The sequence below is a fragment of the Nyctereutes procyonoides genome, unplaced genomic scaffold (genome assembly GCF_905146905.1).
Source record: "Nyctereutes procyonoides isolate TBG_1078 unplaced genomic scaffold, NYPRO_anot_genome, whole genome shotgun sequence".
Lineage (NCBI taxonomy): Eukaryota > Metazoa > Chordata > Mammalia > Carnivora > Canidae > Nyctereutes > Nyctereutes procyonoides.
In genome coordinates, this window is record NW_026575041.1 from 13,549,117 (window position 1) to 13,564,840 (window position 15,724).

General features: G+C 42.9%; 1 protein-coding gene across 11 annotated transcripts in view; it reads right to left on the bottom strand.

The window, feature by feature from the left end:
* SYTL2 (synaptotagmin like 2) overlaps nt 1–15,724 on the bottom strand; it is a 119,332-nt gene that overhangs the window by 61,750 nt on the left and 41,858 nt on the right. For all 11 annotated transcript variants that reach the window (XM_055320320.1, XM_055320325.1, XM_055320324.1 and 8 more), the window contains exon 2: nt 7,608–8,105. In XM_055320320.1, coding sequence (XP_055176295.1) covers nt 7,608–7,720 — 113 coding nt within the window. In that variant the 5' untranslated portion in view covers nt 7,721–8,105. The remainder of the gene's footprint in view (nt 1–7,607; nt 8,106–15,724) is intronic.

The following is a 15,724-nucleotide window of genomic DNA, read 5'->3' on the forward strand; positions in this document are numbered from 1 at the left end:
TGCAGGACTTCTGAGGTGATTAAATGAGGTGTTTACCTGAAAGCACCTAACAGTGCCTAGATCTGGAGAAGGGGCCAATAAATGTGAAGTCTCTCAGGATATCCTTCCTCACTTCTCTGTGGAGTGCATTGCTTCTTATCTTTCAGATCCAGCTCATGTACCTCACAGGGGAAGCCTTCCCTAATTGCCAAGGCACAGGTCAGTAGCTTGCCCTTCCCGCAGGCTCCCATGCCACTGACCACACCATATTCTAATGATCTATTTGCACATCTGTCTCACCCACTAATCTGTGAACTCTGTAAACTCTCAGGACCACATCTTTTTTTTTTTTAATTTATGATAGTCACACACAGAGAGAGAGAGAGGCAGAGACACAGGCAGAGGGAGAAGCAGGCTCCATGCACCGGGAGCCCGACGCGGGACTCGATCCCGGATCTCCAGGATCGCGCCCTGGGCCAAAGGCAGGCGCCAAACCGCTGCGCCACCCAGGGATCCCCTCTCGGGACCACATCTTAATCACCTATGTAATGCCAGCTCTAGCACTAAGCCTGGCACAGAACTGATACCCAATAACTGTTAGGTGAGTGAATAAATGAAAGAACAAATAAATGCTCAACAGCCACCCCAGTCCAAGTCAGGCAAGAGATAAGAATGATCCTGCCACTGCTAGGGTTAAGTAAATCATAAATGTCACAAAGGCACTGACTTCTCCTGATGAGGTAGGACATTTCACACTTGGCAGAACAGGAACAAACATGATGATATCTGGCACTAACTTTCATCTTATTGAAAGAGACCACAAACCCTCATAGCGTTAACAACTCTCAATTTCTCTTCAGGAGGTTATTTATTTACTTATTTTTGGTGTTCAGCTGAAAGGCATTCTGTAGGTGCCCCTGTGCAACTGTGGATCTACTCCTGCCTACACGACTGTCTGCAAGCCCTGATCATGCTAAGCTTTCAGTATACCAGGGACAAATGCTGGGTGAGTCAGGCTCACTGAAACACATGGCTCCTGGAAGGGCTAGGAGCCATCATAGTACAGAATTAGGATTGGGTTTCATGCTTTTTAAATGGCAAAAGAATAAGAAATTATGCAATTTCATTAAGTGCCATTTATGTCTTTTCTAACATGATAATCCCTGTTAGGTTTAATTAATTTCTTTTTCTATCTTAGTCATTTGGAATATTTCATAGATGAATACATATGTGTGACATTAAAACCCAAGCTTTATAAAGATGTAGGATTTAAAAAAAAAGAATCCCATCATCTAGATGGTGCTATTAAAATCTTCTCCACCAGTTTGGAGTTGATGTCTCATTTTTTATCAATTCTAATCAGACCAATAAAAATGGCATTTGTTTCTCTAATTCTTATACTATTTAGTTGAAATGAGAAAAGATGTTTCTTGAGATCACCATTTTCATCACTTACCATCCTCTGCACATATGCACAACGTGCTTAGGAAAGAGCTAAGGATAGAGAAGATGCCCAATAAACACTCACGGGCTGGTGGGCATAAGTGAAGGTAGAAGAAGAGCACTTGACCCAGACAGGACACTGTCCTGCTGGCCCTCCAGGCAGAACATGCCAGTCATGCCCCTCATTCCTTTGGCTAATACATACAAAGCATGTGTTTTATATTGACCTTGTGCTTGTCACTGAACATGCATCATCTCATTTAATACTTACAATTTCACCATCATGTACAAAGAATTTAGTCAATTGTAAAAGACGGCCATCTTGTCTCCTCCACATGCTAAAGGCCATATCTATTCATTTGTTTATTCATTAATTCCTTAATCCCCTATCATGTACCAGCCATATGCTCAGAATTGTACATTAAAAAAATTCATTATTTTAGACAGTCCTAAGTGCCTGTCTCAATTCCTGTGTTGCAGAGAGAGTGTGAGCACTTCCAGGAGAAAGTTAGAAGAGCAATGACACCCTTCAGGCTAGCCTCAACACTTTTCCTTTAGCTTATCCTCTTTTCCCCTTTTTATGCACACAACATACCATGGCTTCCAGCTATTCATCATGATTAGGCAAAGGCCTACCTGGTTGATGTTATCTGGTCAACTGGATAAAAACCAGCAGAGAGGCTGACTGGCTGGCCCATTTCCCAGCCTTTTTTTTTTTTTTTTTTTTTTTTAACCCCTCAGTATATCCTGGGATGAGATGGTAAGACTATGTGATTTGAAAACACTCTGGGGCCAGAGAAATTAGGAGGTTTGCCCAGAGTCAAACAGCTAGGACCAGAGCCATCCAGACTCCTAGTCAATGCTGTTTCTACCACTCTACCCTACCTGAGAGAGCCAAACATGATTTTTGTGTCTAAGATGGTTATCACAGTTCACTCTACAAAGGAATTCAACCTTTGATAGAGAATCTGAAAAACCAACACATGTGAAAATGAAGGAAACTGCAAATGCTTCCTTATAGTGGAAAATGAGAGGGAACATGTGTCCCTTGTGTCATAGACACATCATAAATCCCCACAATCTGCTGAGAGGCAGCACAGCATGTGGGAAGCACAGACTTTGCAGTTCGCTGAGCAACTCTTCAATCTTTCAGGGAGCTTAACCTCTTCTACCTCACTTCCTCATTGTTAAGCAGGTTCAGCTATGTGGATGAAAAGGGAAAATATATGTGAAGCTCCATATATAATATAGTTCCTTGAGAAATGTTGGTTCCGTTCCTCTTTGCTTTGACAGAAAACACCCCAGAGGTCCTGGAAAGCAGTTCTTCAAAGCCAACTGCCTTCACTTAAAACAAAACAAAACAAAACCCAGGTCTTAGGGGAGCAGCTAAGAATCATAAGTTGCGGTTGTGGTTGAAATGATATCTATGGCAAGAATGCCCATCACGTAGATGTGGTTATGTGTGCACGGGGGTGGGAGGTGTGGTGCTAGTGGTGCACAGGCACACATGGGCAATGACTTCCTGCTGACAGTATGACGCAAAGCACAGGAAATACCACCTTTAGAGTGTCTCATTTTCAAACCATAAAAGACTAAAATTATATATATGTATGCAGAATGGTGTTTCTTAAAAAGAAAAAGGAGTAGGGAGATAAGAAGAATCCATCCCGATGTCTGCTTCACCGCTGATCTGTGAAATGTCTGTAGCTGGTAGTTAGGGAAGCAAGCTGAATATGCATGTGCTTTAATGACTGGGCCCAGTACTTGTGGCAGCAGGCAGAGAAGTAGCACAAAACACAGCTATAAGGGCAACAGTGACCTAGGACAGTTATCTTCTAGCTGCCTCCTGAGACACCACAGTGGCTATTCCCTGGGTTCAGGTCCATGTTCAACCTTGAACAGGTAGAGTGATTTGGGAACTGAACATTTGCTTCCCCTGTATGACACTCATCTTTCTTCTTTCATGAAATCAGATTGGAGGTAACATATAGATTAAATCATTTCCAAAATGTCTCAAATGAACTTGGATGTGAACAATTTGAAGCCCTGGATATATTAGGAAAGGCAAACAGATTTCAGACTGAACGTGAAATCTCACCTACAGCCGTGCTGAAAAGGATTCGGAGGCAGCATCTGGTCTTAGTGGGCAACAGTGCTCTAGGGCATTAGTGATATCCTCTCATAGCTGTAGGAGGGTTATACTCCAAAGTCCATAATAAATTAGCATTTGAAAGATTGGTCTGATTTATAGTGGCACATATGCCTTTCTAATGATGTTTGCTTACGCTAATATTATAATCACATAATTTATGTTTCTAAAGCCACATACCAACCAGGAGGACTAGGAAATTGTAAAATCATGTTAGGGAAACAAAGTTGAGATTTTAAATTTGCAATTGATAATGCATTAAAAGGATAAAGGTCAATTTCTTTGAGGGCTAGGACCATGTTTTAATTACCATAGAATTCTCTTCGTATCATTGTCTAGAGAAGTTCCCTATGTTCAATGAAATTTCACTGCATTAGATAATTGAGGGTTTTGGGATGCCCGGGGGGTGGGGGGGCTCAGCAGTTGAGTGCCTGCCTTTGGCTCGGGTCGTGATCCCAGGATCCGGGATCGAGTCCCACATCGGGCTCCCTGCAAGGAGCCTGCTTCTCCCTCTGCCTATGTCTCTGCCTCTCTCTCTCTCTCTCTCTCTCTGTCTGTGTCTCTCATGAATAGATAAATCTTTAAAAAAAATAATTGAGAGTTTTAAGAGTAATTTCCTCCTAAGGAGTCAGACTACCAAGCATAGAATTCTGTCCTTTTTTTTAGAGGCAAAGGTGGAGGGGGGAATAAGGGAATTAAAATGTATCCATCACCTCTTACGTGCTAAGAAGATTAAGAATTATCTTACTTAATCCTGACTCTAATCCTTTGAGTTTGGTATTATGGGCATTCTCAGTCTCTGGGTTAAGGCTTGGAGAGGTTAAGTAACTTGTCCAATGTCCAAGTAACTTGATTAGTGGTGAGAAGAGGATTCAAACTCATTTCAGTTTTGACTCCACAGTTAAGTAGGGGACTTCTTCCCTATTCTTCTGAAGGAATAATACCAATGATTTTGACTCCAATTGAACATGAATTCATTGAACATGAATGTACTGTAATTCACTTTAAGCACTATTTATTATAGCTACTAATAATAATTCGTAAATAGACAGTGCTTCACAAATTAACAAATGATTAACAAATGGCAGCCCTGGACAAATTACAAGGGGCAAAAATACCACCATGGGGTACAGGGAATAGCACTGGACCAAGAGCTTTTCTTACTATGGCCCTGGCAGTGATTATCTCTGTGGCCCTGGGCTACTTATTTCCCCCTTTCTGGGCTTTATCAGTAAAGTGAATGATCCGGACAAAAAAATCTTTCTGGCGCTGTCAGGCTATATGGAAAGCAGATGGAAGAGTCAAAGACAAACAGCTGGAGGATGGCAAAGGGGCTGAAAGCAAAAGCCCATGGAATAGCATCTTTAGAGATCAGAGATCTAGTTCCACCAGCCCAGGAGCAGAACAGTCTCAGACCCACACCCACAACTCCCTTCAGTCCTAAATCAAAGAGGGGGTCAGAAAACAATTCTCTTTATATGAAGCAGGCCAGGCCATGGGCTGGGCGTCTTTCAGTGTACACAGGCTATGGGCCTCATGCTCATCTGTCACCTGCCACCCACCCACCTACCATACACCATCACTTCTCCCCAAGTCCTAGACCTATCTGTGGTCAACATCAGGTCCTTAATGCCTGACTAAAAACTCTCCAGAATGATGGTAGAACACAGGGCTTGACTCACACTTGATTTTCCGCCATCCCAAGACTTCCTGCTATCAGTTTGTAGAAGCAAAAGCTGCTAGGGCACCCTGAGAAACAGTAAACAGAAGGGGAGTCTGCAAACCCACCACTACTAAGGGACTCACTGCATTATTGCCGTGGCTACAGATGGGCTGGTACCAGAGGCTATATGCTCACACCCCTTATACTAAGCACAGTTCCAGTCAGAACTTTGCATTTTTGAGGATTTTTCCATCAGCCACTGCAGATGCTAGTGAAACACCTCCACTCCACTCACGGAAACACACAACAATGGTGAACACTCAGCAGCCTGCAGTCCCAGGAGCCAATGACATTTACAGAAAAGGGAGGACAAACCCCTTTTCCTAACCTGGCTGGATAGAGGATGTAGAATCGCAAACCACACATAACACCTGATAAATGGAGAAATAGAAGATAGTCAGCAATCTGGTATTCACAATTCCCATGTCCTGACACAGGAAGAGATATCCAGGGCCATCTTTGCTCCACTGCTTTCTTTCCAAATCTCCCCATCTTATCTTCTGAGAGGAGAAAGGATTCCCAATATGCTTTAAGAATCAACTAGTATTTTTTTCTGTGTTGCCCTCACTCCTTATTTTTAAAATGGGTGTCACAGTCCTGCCTCGCCAAATCTCAGGGTTGTTGTCAGGAAACATCGTATAACATTCACCAAAGGGCTTTATAAAGTGTAAATGGGTAAAGGATCAATGCTACCAAAAGGCTCTGAGGGAGGACTGGGGTAAATTTCCTGGGTTCCTGGATAAAATGCTCAAGCCCCCTCACCCCCCAGTTGCTGAGAATGAAGAACATTCCACCCCAAGTGCACAGAGCACTACAGGTGACTTGTAGGGAGGCATGTGACAAGAGTCCCATTCTCAAGCTCTCCTGTACCTGTCACCATCACAGCTCAATGTCATACCTCATTTCAAGACGGCCACCCCCTTCCCCATGGCCAGGCACGAGGACTGCCTCTCTGCTATCTTTTTTCTCAGAAAAAGGAGGTGGAGTTAGTGCATGAGTACCTGAAGACCAGAATCTCACTCTCCATCCTGACATCTATTGGTAGTAGAAGCTTGAGCAAGTCACCACCTACCCTGTCTCAGAGTCAATTTCCTCACACATCAACTAGGCATAATTATATCCCACCCTTAGCCCCTATCAACTGCTCAAGAGTGTCTGAGCTCAGAAAAATGCCCTTTGCAATCTGTTAATCACTGCCATTTGTGAATCATTTGTTAGTTTAAGCACTGTCTCTGTGAGCTATTATTAGTAGCCATAACCAGATGCTCTGGAGTGCTTGGAGTGAATTTCAGCATATTCACAAAGCATACATGTTCAATTGGGGTCAAAATATGGGAAATGGTGCAAATAAATCCATTATTCATGGTCCTGTGTCCTAGGAAACAAGAACATGGCTTATGCTCCTTCCAGATAACTCCTAGGTGAGGATTATGCAGTTAATACTTTACAATCAAGAAGCCTTTCACTGCCTTCAAAGCCCAAGATGACACAGGTAACAGGGTCTGGGCTCAAGTCCACTTCTTTGGCATCCTGCTATTATGCTCCTTCTACCTACCCTGCGGGTGAGTGGCAAGTGGTAGGAATGTTGACATGGACCATGTGGGTTCCTCTCAGCAAGAACAATGTGTCAATGTTGTCACTCCTTGTGAGACAGAAATGAAAAAATGGCTCAGTCAGAGCCAATTTCAATTGCTGCTGAAACCAATTCAAACATTTCTGAAGTATGCAGAAATGTGAGCTACTTCTCAATTTATTATTTTTTTAAATCTTAGGAATTAAAAAAATCTTCCAATTTAGTTAATGATTTTTTATTTATTTTTTTTAAGATTTATTTATTTATTTATTCAGAGAGAGTGAAAGAGAGGCAGAGACACAGGCAGAGAGAGAAGCACGCTCCATGCAGGGAGCCCGACATGGGACTCGATCCCGGGTCTCCAGGATCACACCCCAGGCTGCAGGCGGCACTAAACCGCTGTGCCACCGGGGCTGCCCCATGATTCATTTTTTAAAAGTCAATATAAATATGCATACATCCAAATATATGTATGTATGTGTTAGTATATACTTCATTTTTAATTCAGTATTTAACAAATTAAAGGGGTTTAGTTTATCAAGACTATTTTTGGTGGAGTCCTAAGAGATAAATTAAGAGACACTGGGAAGGAAAAAAAATCCCATTCATGAAGTAACCTAAAGCCTGTTAAGTCCAAGATCCTTGTCAGAGTTATCCCTTATGGTTCAGAAAAAAATGTGCCCCATCTTCTTATAGACTGTCCCCCTTCCCCGATGCCCAGGGACCTCCTGGCTCCTTACCTGACTCTCTCCTCTTCAGCTCTCTTCAGGGCAGCATCCCGCTGCAGAACCTTCATGATGGCTTCTTGCTCCTCTTCTGTCAGGAAGCTCAAGTCAATCATTTTGGAAATCATACACAAAAATAATAGCAACAGATCTGGCTTAAAATTCTCAAAGTGAAACTAGGACTGTAGCTTGAATGATTTAGAAATGTAAAAATTAAGTGAAATAATATCTTGTTCAGTTCTGCAGCAAAAGTCTGAGGTTGGCTCAGCAAAAGTTTTAGGTGGCTGATGGCAAAATCCTCAACGCCCTTTCCAGAAAGGTAAATGGTGATCTGTGGTACAATGTGGAGAAGAGGCTCTCAGAAGGATGCTGCATTCCTTGCCAGACAGGTCACTTGTTCCCACAGTGGCATTCCGACTCCCACTCTGGACCAGTCTTAGACACAGTTTATTCTCCTTGTGTCCAGGTCACCATCTCAAGGAGAGGCAGCAGCACCTGAGCATCTCGCGATACCTGGGGAATCACAAGATAGTAAACACCAGACAGTGTGAGGAAATTCCTATAAGCATTGCTCATTATTACAAGATTTAAAACGTGCCTGGGGAAAGAGAATGACCATGTGAGATGGTCTCTGAGATCAGGGAAACCAGTTCTGCCAGCTTCCTGAGCAAATGGGTCATGAAGCACGTTCTACTCAATTCCATACTGCCAATATGGAAAGCACGCAAAATGCCTCTCGATGTTCGACAACCCACTGAGGAAAGGGATGGCTCAGAAAAGGAGCTGGTGCTCTCTCTCCAAACTCACAGGATGCTAGGCTAAGTAGTCCCACTCAAGGTCAATAAGACCAGGAAGACACGTTGTCAAGTGATTATGGGTAAGAAGCTAAAAATAAAAATTGACAAATGCTCACGTCTCTGCGAGTAGCAGTGTTCACGGAAACGTTATCTGGGCTCTGTAATGACAGGTAATGAGCTGGCATCAGGGAAAGGCAGTGTGCACAAGAGGAGGAACTGTTAGTCTTTATCCAGTCCCACCTCTAACCTTTGCTGGGTCTAGAGCAACTCACCACACTTGCTCCCTTCACGTCTGAGGACAAAGAACACTTACTCGTGTGTATATAAACTGGGGAAAGGAAGAGGCATAATTTCAACCTCCTCCATCCAAAGTGAGAATTTTAAGTAGGACTTTGGGCAAGAATCCTATTTGCTTTGAGGCAACTCCACCCCATGTGCAATGAGAAGGTGTCACAAAGAATTTCACAGCTGTTTGGGACTTTAGAAGTCACCTACTCCAGGATTGGGGCCCTTTAACACAGTGCTACACATACAGTTGACACCAAAAACCAGGGATCCGGTAAGTTTTTTTTGTTTTTTAATATTTAATTAATTAATTAATTTAAGAGAGAGAAAGAGACGGTGAGTGAGCATGCGCAGGGGAGGGGGTGGAGATAGGGGGGAAGCAGACTCCTCGCTGAGCAGGGAGTTCAACGCGGGGCTCAATCCCAGGACCCGAGATCATGACCTGAGCTGAAGGCAGATGGTTAACCGACAGAGCCACCCAGGTGCCCCAAAGGTGCTCAGTAAGTTTTAAAGCAGTCTCACTGAAGAATAAAACAGAGTGTGTATACTATTGAGTACTTTTTATGAATAAATTCTTTGATTTGGCAAAACAGAACCACCCTGAAGTGCCCCTCTGCCATGTTAGCAAGTGACCCGCCACTTGGAGGCTCCGTTTTCTCTTTTGCCCTTATTTGTCAGTGGGATGTCCCTTACGGTTGTAAAGACTAAGTGAAATAATGAATATAAAACAGCACATATCTTGCATCCTCTAGCTACTAAAATAGCTACTAAAAATATAGTCTAGCTTCCTTTCTGAGTTCACACTTTTGTCCTGTCCCTCCAAATAAGAGTATACTTTGTTATACAGTTTCCTTTTCTCTTTTGTATTATGTTTCCTTCTGATCTCCCCCATGAAGTATGGACTTCATGGACAGGTACTCTGATGACCTTTGTTTTATATTCCTGTAGCTCTCTGCATATGGTTCACGGTGACTACTCAAATAAATATTGTCACTACTTTATTCTCTCTTTTTAAAATTTGCATGCATTTGTATAGGTTGGTGCCTGTTTGTTCATCTTGGAAAATATTCATCCCTCAAGATGAAAGTTACCACCTCCAAGGAAGCCTTCCCTAACTACCTCAGCTAGAGTTCAAAGTAGATTCACTTATTGCTCCTAACTCTTCACTTCCTCCCTGAAACAACTAGGCAACCATGTTGCCACAAGAGTGAGCAGAGTATTCATCCCTACCTTCCTGTTGTTGGGCTTGACCTGTGACTTTGGTCAATGGAATGTGACAAATGTGATACAAGCATGGGCCTGTGTGGTTTGGCTTGGCTTCTTACACTACTGCCATGGGCTACAAGAAGAACCTGCCCTAGGGAGCTACTGCCTTTCCAGTGTGGGTCCCAGAAAAGGAGATATAGTGTCAGACCAGAACCTGAGCCACCTGAAGTAAGGCCACCCCAGCTGACCTGGAGATTATGGAAAGAAATACATATTTGTTGTTGAAAGCCACTGAGGTTTGTGGCTGTTCTACAATACTTCTGTAGCAAGAGTCTAACACAAAAACTTTCTTCTCCATATCTATACCACCACTATAATTATTTATCTTCCTTTAGTCATTACCATTTGACTATAAGTCTCTGAACGTGAATAAGTAGGTGAGTAAATGAATGAAACTAACCCAAATATACAAGTTCACTAGGGGACAGCTATCTATTCTTTTATGCAGAATAGCTTCTTTCATGCATACTAATTTTCTTAGATCTCAGAGGCTGGTAAGGAAATTAATTCAGGCCACATTTGGAGAACCATGTACACTGCCATATGGTTGAGTGAGAGACATTTTTTAAATTCAATGAGTGATAGACAGGAAGAGAACAAAGGACATAAACAACTCAAGTTGTCCAGCAGTGGTAACTGGCAGCATTGCTAAGGGAGGAAATGCTGGTTTCCACACCTTCATGAAGAACTACAAGCTAACCAGTGCTTCTGCATCAGAGCTTCTAAGGGTTAAACATTTCTTCTAAAAATTAGTGAGACAAAGGGCAATATCTTCATTTTACAGGGAAAGGAGTGAAGCTGGAATCTCTGACTACTAATTGGGTCAGACTGCAACAGAGCCCTTAGATGGCAATCAAGACTCTTCAATACCAGGTACTTTCCCAATTCCCAATACTCTGGATGTTATCTACCATGGGAGGTAATCGAACATTTCATTCATTCATTCAACAAACATTTATTGAGAGCCTATTATGTGCCTGGCACTGTTCTAAGCACTAGAGATACAGTGATAAATAAGACAAAAAAAAACTTCCTGTCCTTACGGAGCCTACATGACACTTAGCGGAGATATCAGACTAAATAATAATTTCAAAAACGCCTAAATAATTAGATTATGTAACTTGCCAGAAGGTGATAATAGAGCAGAGAAGGGAAGGGGGTAGTTCGAGTTTTAAAGAGAGTTGTTAGGGTTGGTTTTGTTGAGAAAACGACATTTAAACAAAAACTTGACAGAGGTGAGGAAACAAGCTACACTGGTATCAGAGGGTCCTGAAGTAGAAGTCTGTCTGGCATGTTCAAAGAACATCAAAGAAGTCAGTGCTAGAACACCAGAGTGTGCCAGGTGGTGAATAGGACAGGGCCAGTCAGAAAGAAGTAGGTTTCATGAGGGCTATATGATTTCTGACTGTTTCTCTGAAATGGAGCACCATTAAGGAAAATCAGAAAAAAAGTAAATATTTACTGGGTACCTCCTACACTCCTGGCACTTAACATAGCTCACAGGATCCTCAAAAAGGTCTGAGGAAGTATTTTATAGTCTGTGTTTTTCAAAAAGGAGAGTAGGGCTCATGGAGGTTTTTGTCACCATGCTTGTGTGGTTGGGCTGTTATTTGCCAGTAACTTTTTTTTTTTTTTTTAAGATTTTATTTATCTGAGAGTGAGGATGAGAGAGCAAGACAGAAAGCATATCGAGCACAAGCAGGAAGGGGGCAGAGGAGAGGGAGAAGCAGACTCCCTGCTGAGAAGAGCTCTATCCCAGAACCCCAGGATCATGACCTGAGCTGAAGCAGACCTTTAACAGACTGAGCCACCCAGGAGCCCCTTACCAGTACCTTTATCAGATTAAGCCACCCCAATGCTGACCTCTCTAATTCTCCCCAACACAGATTCCTCAAACTGGGAAGCAGAACAAAATTCTTCTGACTTTGGGCCCTCGTTCTCTGTTTAAGCATAGAAAAACTACTGGCCCATAGTGGGCAGTCAGCAACAGGGGCAATTTCAATGTAAAAACGGAGAGGGATAAATTTAGGCAATGGGGATTACGATGTGTTCCTAGAAGGAGTAGCCACCAGGGTGAGCAAAAAAAAGTTCTCCTAAACTTCAGCCTCATCCTGATCATGCTGCTGAATGACTTTTCTAAAAGTCAGATCTAACTGAGCCATACTCTTAGGTTTAAAACCCTTCACAACTTCCCATTGCCCAAAGCTCAAACTCCTTACTGTGGCCTGTGGGACTCACGTGAACTAGTACCAGCTTTCTTCCCCAAGTACTTTGCTGAAGGTCTGCCCCACACAACTTTTCAGTTACTTTTGTCCTCAGGTCTTTGTATATGCTATTCCTTCTTCTTGGAATACCTTCCCTGGGCTAATAGCCCTTGAATCTCAAGTTAGATGTCACGTAATGCACAGAGGCTGTCCCTAACCTCTCCAGGCTGAGTTAGGCATCCCTCTGGTGTGTTCCATTAGCACCTGACTTTCTGAGTCAGGATATTCGTCATACCATCTCAGATTCCTATCGACTCATGTTTATCCTCCATTCATTTATGAGCAAGGCCTGGGTATCTGAGTGCTTGGTGACCCCAGCATCTGCCACTGTGCCTTGCATCTACTAGGCACTCATATATTTAATACATGAATACAGATGGGAGAGGACTGAGCTTCCACTTTTTCCATAAGGTGAAGCTGGCTCTAGGACTTGAAAAACCAGGTCCGTATTATTTAATGAGTTTCAGCTCCAGGTCCTTCACCTGACCGTGTAGTTTGAATAAATCACACGACTTTCCCAGGTCTCAGTTTTCTTATCTATGTGATGGGTGTATGTACTCCTACTTTCCCTTTCTTAAAGAGATTATGGAGAAGCTCTGGTGAAAAGGCAGGAGACTGTTGAGAACAAATCAGGAGTGAGCAGTACTGGAAGCAGCAGCATGAAAGGGAAGCTTACAGGCTCCAAATGCAGACCACAGTTTTCCATGTGTCAGCCCTCCTATGCCACATCTACAAAAGCCAATACACTTCTCCTTGTCAAGTGTCCAAAGTTAAGCTAGAAAGGAAAATCAAGGCCCCAAACAGTGGGTGCTTGCTGGTTATCACAACTAGGAGGAGAGCTAGATTTACAGGCCTAATCCCAATCATTTTGCCTGACCAAACCCAGGTGAGAGCCTGAAGGACAACAGCACGTGTGCCCCCACCGTGCTCTGCTGCAAGGGCAGGTCACATAGCACCTCTTTCTTCCCCAGATGACTGTGGTTGTACCAAAGCCTGCATACCTCAAGAAAGGGGAGGAAACCTCAAGTAAGTAGTGACTCTCACATGATGAGGTTTTCAGAAAAGAAGCAAGTTGTTCTGACAATCCTGTGACATTAAGAATGAAGGCTTGAAAGGAAAATCTGAAAGGCAGAGCAGGAATAAATAAGCTGGAGTCAGGGTGGGGTTGAGGGGAAGAGCATTGGACAGAAACAGCCCTGGATCAATTAAGGGACTCATGCATAAAACCAAATGTTTCATAAACTTCCTAGATCATAGTGGCATCAAGGGATCGATGAAATGACACACAGCTGGTTCAGGGGATGCCTAGGAATGAATGATTGCAGTGGAACAATTAGAGAACCTCTGCTCAACTCCTACCCAGCGCAAAGATCTCCCCGTTACACACCAAACTGGTTTCATCAGACCCACAAGCCACCCTGCCAGGGAAGCCATGCCCAAAGCCCTAATTCTCCTATAGGGCTGCTCTACTTCTCAGGTTTCATTTACACTGTGGTTGAACTTGCCTGTAACTTTTGCCTTTTGCCTCCAATTTGTCCCAGCCCCACTACCTCACTCTCCCTTTCAAACAGCAATTTAAAAGGAAGACAGCTTTGTTGTTCTCCGCGTCTCCTTCGTTGAGGGGAAGATGAACTTCCTTCCTCCCTCGGCTACTCCTCACATGATGTTTTCTAAGCTTTTTGCAATCTTGCTTATTTTTCTCTGAATTGAAAAATGAGCAGGTGGTGCTAAGTGCTCTACCTATTGTGATCCCACTGAATCTCTCTGCCCTCCCAGTGAGGTGGGCAGGTATTCTCCACATAGTGCAGAAAACATTGGGCTCAAGGAGTTAAATAACTGGTCTACTGTCACTTAAGCAGAACATGGTTTGAAGCCAGGGCTGGAAGGTTCTAAAGCCACTGTTTTTCATCTTTTACTACATCACTACCCCCTTATTCTCGGAGAGATCACGTGGCTAGTCAGGGACAAAGATGAGACTAGACTCCAGGTTTCCTGACTCCCAGTCCAATTCTGTTTTCACCCTGCTTTCCTCTTTCCAGACATTCTACTTTCTTCTTTGCCATTTCCTATGAGAAACATGCATTGGCCCTCAAAGCAGGGCATGCTCCTCTATGCACAATGTGTATGAACAGGAAAATGATTGGGCCATTTTGATTTGTTTTATGGACAGACATGGGAAGGAGCAAAAGCACAGGATAGAGGGGAAAAGGCATCTGTGTCAACATACAGGCATTTACGACATGGCCATGAGCCTCTCAAGAATGGTGAAAATCCTGGCAACCAGAAACTATGACTAAAAGAACCTACCTTTATGAGTTTAAACTCAATCAGAATGTGTTGTCATATATTTACACAGAGATATGTTTATATGAAAAGCAGACTTTTTCCACAGCACTGTCCCAAAACAGTGCTACATGAATATTTTCTTGTTTCTGTGTGGTCAGGGCTCTCATCATGCTATTTAAAAATATGCAAATTACTCAACCTAATACATTGCCTAAATTGGGCTTCTTGAAGGGAAAGCATAATTCATTGTCTTGTGACTGGCTCAAGGTTAACTACTCAAAAATGTTAAGTTGAGTGAATAAATGAAATGAACCTATGAATAAACAAATGAAAGGATATAGAGAGAAAGACTATGTTTGTTATCCAATAATAAATTTATCTTTTATTTGAGGAACTAAAAAATTAAAAGTGACAAGCACCTTCAAGATATAAAGTTTTCACTTTTGTGGGGATTATTCCAAAGGTGGAAGCCATTTTTCTACTTTAGTCTTCTCCAGCTGATGTGGCTGACACATCTGATGTTTCACACAGACAAACTTAATGACTTCAAATTAAGAATAAAGGAGATAGGGGCACCTGGGTGGCTCAGTGGTTGAGTGTCTGCCTTCATCTTAGGGCATGATCCTAGGGTTCAGGGATCAAGCCCCACATCAGGCTCCTTGCAGGGAGCCTGCTTCTCCCTCTGCCTATGTCTCTGCCTCTCTCATGAGTAAATGAATAAAATCTTAAAAAAAAAAAAAAAAGAGTGGAGACAAAGAGAAGGAAAGACTCCCTATACATGACAATTCCATCACCCCCTACTCTTACAATATTCAAACCTAAGAATAATGTCCCCAAATTTCTGAAAAACTTGCCCCTGCCATTCCTAGGCAAGTTTGGACTTATACCCACAGGAACAAAATATTTTCATCTAGCTACAACCAAGGACAAGATAATGGGCTATGTGAGGAAGATAGTGTCACACACAACTAACCCTCATGCAAGGAGAATGTGAAGCACTAATAAAGGAGGCCCAAACCAAGTATCAGGGCCACAGGAATTTTGGAAGGACATACAGTGAGGTAAGCCTGGATGGATGAATTAGAGATGAGAGTGGGGATTCTGGGCCAATGTACCAGGCCACAAAACCATGAAAGGATTTAAAAAGAAGGCTGGTAACCAGAGTATAGGGTATGAATGGGAAAACAGTACCTGGGGTGAGACCCTGCATGGCCTGAAATGCCAAAGAAGAGAA